The sequence below is a fragment of the Zeus faber genome (genome assembly GCF_960531495.2).
Source record: "Zeus faber genome assembly, chromosome: 15".
Lineage (NCBI taxonomy): Eukaryota > Metazoa > Chordata > Actinopteri > Zeiformes > Zeidae > Zeus > Zeus faber.
In genome coordinates, this window is record NC_137194.1 from 15,502,253 (window position 1) to 15,510,273 (window position 8,021).

The 8,021-nt window shown below is 36.8% G+C and overlaps 1 protein-coding gene across 1 annotated transcript in view; it reads left to right on the forward strand.

The window, feature by feature from the left end:
• Positions 1-7,505: 7,505 nt before the first annotated feature.
• tshz2 (teashirt zinc finger homeobox 2) overlaps positions 7,506-8,021 on the forward strand; it is a gene marked incomplete at both ends in the record, with an annotated part of 36,531 nt that continues 36,015 nt past the window's right edge. The window contains one exon of the mRNA XM_080014860.1: positions 7,506-7,545. Within this exon, the coding sequence (XP_079870986.1) occupies positions 7,506-7,545 (40 nt within the window). The remainder of the gene's footprint in view (positions 7,546-8,021) is intronic.

An 8,021-nucleotide genomic window follows, 5' to 3' on the forward strand; every position in this document is an offset into this window, starting at 1 on the left:
CCTGTGGAGCCGTGTTCTTAAAGCTCTTCATTTTGAAATCAAGCATGAATAATTAAGTCATTTCACAAGGCTGCTTTAACAATATATTACATGCGAGGAAATAGGTCAAGCGGCGACGTCGGAAACATTGTTTGCATGGATATTATTGGGTTAAAAGAGAGATGGCTTTTAGACGGTGAATAATCCTGCCCTTCCCTTTTTTACGCCCCATATCCTTATGCGCCGTCCTATCTTGAGTCTTTTTCTTTTTTTTTTTACCATAAGAAATGAAAGCCATTTCTGATGAGCGTTGTTTTTTTTTTTTTTTTTGCCCTGACAGTTGGGGTGGGGGGTGGGGTGGTTTACATCTGGGTCAAAGTGGCATTCTACCGAAAGATGCCGAAAGAGCATGGCAGGAAAACAAAAAATCATCATCATCGAATTAAACAGATGTACATTTTATGGGAAATATATATTTTTGGTTTTGTGTGGGCATTACCACAATGGAATCCTATTAAAGACTTGAGCGCGGCAGACCACGGGGTATATCAAAGTGTGTGGCACCGGAGGCTAGCGGCGCCGCTCGTGTGACATTGTGGTGAATACCTGCCTGGGGTGGGATCCTTGGATGAACCTTGGAAACCTGGAATCCTCCAGACAGACCTACACAGCTGCTCATCTATTTTTATACAGGAGATGCTAATGACGCCCCACTAGTGGTCATTTCACCCATATTGCATTCCAACTGTAGGTTTTTAATTAAAATGTTGTATGGTGGTCAGAATGAATGAAATTATCATAATAGTGGCGTTAGATGGTATTTTTTGTAATATTTTATACATAACAGGTATTTTCTAAAGGAAAAAGTTAATTGAAAACAGTCAATCAAGAATATATATATATATATATATATATATATATATATATATATATACACACATACAGTATATTATAATATTTATATATTATATATTATATATATAAAAAATACTTGTATAACCTAAGTATTTTACTTACAGAATTGAATGGGTTTTCAATGGTTTCTAGGATCAAAATGACTTTGTAGATATGTCACAAATATACATATATACCATTTTTTTGTATACATATATTTATAATCATCATTATTTATATTATTACACATAGCAGTTATAATTCATCAAGTACATTGTTATAATCTTATTTTTCTCTGCTTTTTACTTCTATACTTTCCCTAAATCTAAGAACAAAAGCACATATTGTGGGTGGTAATGACCAGTGGTACTGTGGTATTACAGGTATTGCAATTATTACCGGGAAAGTTTCAAAAGGACGTTCTTTATTTAAGATTGAAGGTTTAATAGTTGCATGAACGTTTGATTAATTATTGTACGCATTAATAAGTTTCCTGCATTTTGAAAAAAGATGAGTACCTTGGAGACCTCACTCCCCAGGAATCTCCACAACTATGCCGCTGATTAAAATCTTCAAAAGAAAAAGAAAAATCCAAATCCAAAAAGCTATATCCGCACCGTGTTTGGTTGTTCCGTGCTTTATTTTTCCCAGTGTGCACATTTTCTATGAAGCAAAGTCAAATTAGCAATGAATAGTCACCCGAATAATGGAAAGGAGAAATTGTTTATACATCTTTTAAAATTGTGCTGAGTAGAAAAACAACATCTCTATCATCTTTAAAAATTCAGCCCTGAGGGCAAACACACTCGTTCCCAGTTTGCAGGTTGAGCTGCACCAAACACAAACCGTCCAACTTTCACTGCTTCCACCGAATTTCACTTTCCTCCCCTAGTAAAAATTAAAAAAAAAAACTAAAAAAAACATCTGTTGTGCCTACGGAATAGAAAGTCTTAAAATCCAGCTTGGTGAGCTATGTGTGACTGACAAGGTGAGATAGGTTACTATTAAATATTGTTATTACATGAATGCCGGAATAGATTCATTCATCTCGGAATTGGCATTTGATTACTTTTGCCGTAGAATTATGTTTTCCCCGAAATAAGTATAAATGAATATGGGTTTATGGTGAAATACTTAATGAACCCATAGTTATGGACATTTTTGGACAACTATTTGAATTTATTCTTTATTTTTTCCTGTTCTTTTTTAGGTTATATTTGTTCTATTGATCTATATTGTGAAATGTTTTCTACACCTAACCGTAAGGTTTATTGCATATTTTTGCATTTTTCCAGATATTGTCATTTTCTTTTTGTATATTTTTATTCCATTGATTTATTATTTTTTGCCTATTTTTTATGTGAGCTGCAGTGTATCTATCTATCCATCTATCCATTTATCCATCTATCTATCCATCCATCTATCTATCCATCCATCTATACATCTATCTATCTAAAATCTTGCCCATTTTATATGTATATCTACAATACAAACATTCTTTTACAGTAGCCTACTTATAAATGAAATTTAATTGTTGCAATATTCTTCCATTTTTGTTATTGAAATAGAAACTTTTGAATCCTCAGAGGTCATCTGTTTTTAGCAGCAGTATATCATTTGTCGTTTTTTTTTTTTGTACTTTCTTTTAAGCTGTTTTATGTATTCCATATTGAAATGGAGCATCTGCTCCTGCCTCTATGCATATGTTGTTCTACTTTGAGAATTATCGCGCCAGACTTCAATCAGAGGCATCATTTGGCACGAGATTTCAGCTTTGAATCAAAAACAGGTTTCGATTTCCGTGGCCGCCTTCCCGTCATTATGGTTGTTGCGTTATGATTACACCGCCGACGAAGCAGAGATCTTTTTTTGGGGGCGGGGAATGTCTTTGAATTAATTGATAAGCCAGGAGGTTTAGGTTAGTCTGACCTCATGAACAAGTGGAACAAGCTTGAGCGGAGGTTAGAAATTCCTCCGAGGGAGGAGATTTGTCGATCATTGACCTATATGGGTTTCTAAACCTCATGACTCTGGTGTCATGGAATGGAAGGAATTACGTCCTCCTATTAACGTGGTTAATTCTATTTTATTGTTTTTTTATTTTATCTTATATGTCGAAGGCAAACAATGTAAAAATTGCAAACAGCATAGTTTTGCTCCACTAGCTTTAGGTACCTATATGTTTTTCGCACTGGAGGCCCCATAATCACTTTATATTTAGATCTTAAACAACTTTGTATATACTATACACTACATATATACAGAATACATACTGTATTCTGTATATATATATATATATATATATATATATATATATATATATATTTGATTACTATATCATATAATAAATTCCATTGGAGAAACTTTTACTGGGTTAAATTTTTAACCTGCGTAAATGACTCCATTTTGGGGCCATGTTACGTCCATTTTCTTTATTTACCTCAGTTATTTACTTAAAAAATGAATTCTGAAATGTTGTACCAATCAGCATTAATGTAGATGGCTTTAGAGTCGTCATATTTCATTACGGCCATTGCTACTTTTATATATACTTTTATAACAACAATAACAATTATTTGTTTAGAGGAACTTTTTGTCTCATTTCTTATGTTTAGAGAGAGTTTAGAAGACTATCTGAATTTGGATTTAATATAGATAGATGCTTAGATAGGCAATAAACAATAGGCAGTGATAATAACAAATTCATTGGAATATATAAAAATGAAAAGTGACTATCTGTGGGAAAAAAAGGGAAATATACAATAAGCCTCACATTTAACTGTATGAAAAAATAAAAGAAACTTTGTAAAATTTGGTAAATCGACCTTTTTGTCGATTTACAAACTTTAATAATGAACTGACTAACTAGTTTGATACTAAATGAGATCAAACTCACAAATTTGATCTCAAATACACCTATTTTTCATTTTATTTTATTTGACTTCAGGCGGTTCTCAGTATTTACCAAAATCCAAGAATGTTAATTGCCCCAGAATACACATGGAGCTCCAGCCACCGAGTGCAACTACTAAGTAGGTCAGTCGCTTAATTATTGTGCCAAAAAACATTCAGCAAATAAATCTAAACGTAATATCTTCTATTTGTTGGTGTCAACATAAATGGGACGCACCTCTCTCATCCATTCAAAACACACGGGTCAATTGACCAAGACAAATAATTTCTCTTCTTTGTTGTTGTTTATTTATTTTTTTCCTCGTTTTTTTTTTTTGTTTTGTTTTTTTTCCCCCTCGGTTCTTCATCCTGATGTTGCCCCCTATGAATGATCCACTCATTATTCACGTTTCATGTTGTAATCTCTGCTAACTCGGGGTCGTGGAGTTTTTCCTACTTTACGCAGGTTTCATTATTTTTCCCCTCGACATAAATCCTGCTGGTTTAACTGCTACATTCGTGTTAAGAATAAGTTCAGGAATAAATAAGTTATTCTAGACCCTGAGCTGCTATTCCTGTTAGCTCACTGAGTATTACATTTATACCTTTGTAAATACACATTTTATGAATACCTGTCAGTTGAGTTTGACTTGACGTTGCCTATTATCACCCAGTTGGAAAAAGGTACATTTCTCCATATTGAATGTATTTTTTTAGTATGTAAAGTTTGCTAAAAGTATATTTCTGCACATTTGTGTGTATTTATGACTCTGCTTAAAGTGTATTTTTTGGTACTTCTTATTTAAGTACAGTTTTAATATACTAGTCAGTAATATGCAGTAAGTGTAGTGGAAGTGCACTTATAAAAAGTACATAGAAACATTACCCCAACTAAACTTGTGCTTTATAATAAATACATTTATAAATTTTTGCTGTATCTAAGCACATCTAAAATACAACTTCTAACACACTGAGTACAACTTAGTTAGTTAGTGCACTCAGACTTTAGTATATAATTTGTGAGTAAACAAAAAGTACACTAAATATACTACACTTTCAGATAACACACTTAAACACGCTTTATTTTCGCTCGAGTACACTTAGTAAGAATACTTCCCTATGTGACATTTGTTTTGTAAGTACAGCAGCAAGTGCTGATAACGCTGGAGGTGGGGGAGGGGTTGAGGAAGTAAAGAGTGAAAAAAAAAAAAACCCCACATGTTTGTCTCTTGGTTACAGTGACAGATCACAGCGAAGTGAAACCTGTCGGTGTTATGTGGCACAGAGGGAAGTCCTCGACGCAGCCGGATAAGAAGAATGCGACCATGTGGAGCCAGAGGAAGCTCATCGAGACTTCGAGGTTGAGGGATTCTTCAGTCCGCGCTCACGCGAGTTTGCAACACGCTGGTCGCAAAGTTGTTTGTTTTTCGTTTTAGTTACACAAATACACACGCGCGTGCGCACACACACACACACACACGCACAAACACATATCCACATTAAGTAAACACCCCACAGATCTTGGGAAGGTGGATGGAGCCGCGCTATAGGTGTCAGCATGGGGTGGAGAACAGCGTTGGAGCGAGGCAGTACGGGTGGCGATAAGGTGAGGTGAGGGCTGCTGGGTGGGGTGAGTTCTGTCAGCACGTACACACACACACACACACACACACACAGACACACACACACACAACAGTGTACACCCAGGCTGACAGACTAGCGTGTTTTAGGGCCGGATCTATACGATGTGATTGATCACACAGGTTCAGGTGGAGTTCAGGGAGGTCTTCTCTGGCGTCGTGGACAAAGCAACTGACCGACTGACACCAAATCGGCCGGTGGAACTTCTTCGTCTCTTTGAAATTAAATCATCCATCACCCAAACTTTGGTTATGATTGGCTTAGATAAGTAGCCTTTGAAGAAAGAGTAAAAGGGGGGAGGGGGTTCTGTCTGTAGATCAGAGGATAACAACCAAATTTACAACAGAATCTAATGGACTGGACATGTTGCCTCAGCGTGGTTCCAAGAATATATTTTCCTAAGTTGTCGTTTAGATTTACAACACTAGTAACTCTGCTTTAATAAAGATGCTTTTAGAGAAACAAATAACTTATTCAGAAATATTGAAGAGATGTAACACTTCAAATCGGAGACTACAATGTAAATTGAATTACTGAGTTATTAAGTATTATGATCTGAAGTATCTTTTTTTTTCCCACCGTCGTACATCACTGATTGCGTTCCCAGCAGGTAATCAGTAATATCTTACAATTTCCATTATATATATTTCCCCGCACTTAAATCTCACTCTGTTTTACAATATGACATTTTTGGATTCTAATTATAAGGCAACATAACCCTGCTAAATAATTTGGGTGATAATATGTTTGATTAGAATGTGTCCAAAACTACAAACAACCAGAGCAGTTTCTTCCCACACGCCATCAGACTTAGGGACATTCAAGTGCGTCCCTGTCCATACCTGTCCATACCTGTCCATACCTGTCCATACCTGTCCGTTACATTCAGTGTGATAACTACTGCTTATCACCATGACCACCACACACGACTTCATTGAAATATTGTTTATTGTGGATCTTACTTTAACATTTTTTTCTTAAACTTTGCTTTACTTTCCTTTTTCTAGTATAACTGTATGAGTCCTTGGCCAATAAAACCTCATTGTGAAAATTCTGTATAATATTCAGTAGATTACAGTAGATGTTGAATATTGAAATCTTACTTGCTAAAGAGTTACCTAATTCTTGATAATTGTAATACTAAATGTGCTATATATATTGTAACTGTAATACTAAATGCACTATATATATATATATATATATATAATTTTTACTTCTGGCATTAGAAATTAGTCTAATTATTGGATTAAAGGCAGAGTTCTGACTTTAAAATCAGATTAAAAAAAAAAAAAAATCTGATTTCAGATTTTAATCTCAGAATATTTTCTTTCTTTATTCTCATAATTCAGAGTTCTGAGGTGGAAGTGAGAATATCAAACTCCGAATCCGTGACTTTAATCTCAGAATTCAGATTGTTATTCCCCCCCACCTTCTCCACCCCAACCCTATTTTTCCATGGGTCCCCACAATCCTCTGGCAGTTGTAGTGTTTTTGGCGTTTCTCTGTCCCTGTTCCTTTAACAAACTCCTGCCTATCTGCTGGAACAAATGTCCCGCTGCCATCACCACCACCACCACCACCACCAGGTCTGGGAGGAGGAGGAGGAGGAGGAGGAGGAGTTTTTAATGTTCAGTTTGTTCTCTCTGGATCCATGTGTGTGCCGCTGCCATCAGCCCCGCACCCTGCCTCACACACCCAGCACCGAAGCGGCTTTGAGCGCTTCTCTCCGCGGATCACCGCAGAAACCCACGCTCGCACACACACGCACACGCACACACACGCACGCGCACACAAAAGCCAGACTGACGGACGGACAACCCGCTGATTCGGACGGGACGGAAAACCGGGGAGGTGGAGAAGGAAGGATCGTCCGTCCATCGGGGGAGAAGGTGAAAGGATCCAGCATCTGCTTTTTCCCCTCCTTGTGACTGGATCTAGAGAGAGGGGGAGAGGGAGGGAGGGAGAGAGAGAGAGAGAGAGAGAGAGAGAGAGAGAAAGTGAAAAGCCAGAGAGCAGAATAGAATAGAAATCCAGACCAAAACGCCTCCGTGCATGGACCATTGGAGATCCACCTGGACGCACAAGTGACGGGGTCCGACATGCCGCGGAGGAAGCAGCAGGCTCCCAGACGGGCTGCGGGTGAGACGCTGCACTTTATTCTCCCTGTTTTATTCAGTAATGCTTTTTTTATTATTATTATTATTATCGTGATCATAATAATTGTTTATTATCGACACGCCTCCAGAATGTGTAGTTGATATCCGGTGTGTCAAAGTAACGGGGTGAGATAGTTGACGCGTCATGCGCTTCCACGGAATCACTCGATTTTTATTGAGGGTTTATGAATCCACCGTGAGGAATGTAAGCCCCAAAAACTTTGCAAGTATTTTTATTTCATTGTATTTTTTTAAGAATGAGGAAAGAGATGTCAAATAACACATTAACCAGAGCTGGGTCTGTGGTTGACCGACATGTGTGTAATTTACTCCCAAAAATATACTTTTTTTTTTTTTTTTTTTTTTTAAGTTTGCATGTGCTGTAAAGTAGAATTAGGATAATGTAAAAGTACATTTAAAAAAAAAAAAAAAAAACCCTAAAACCATAACAGACTCCTA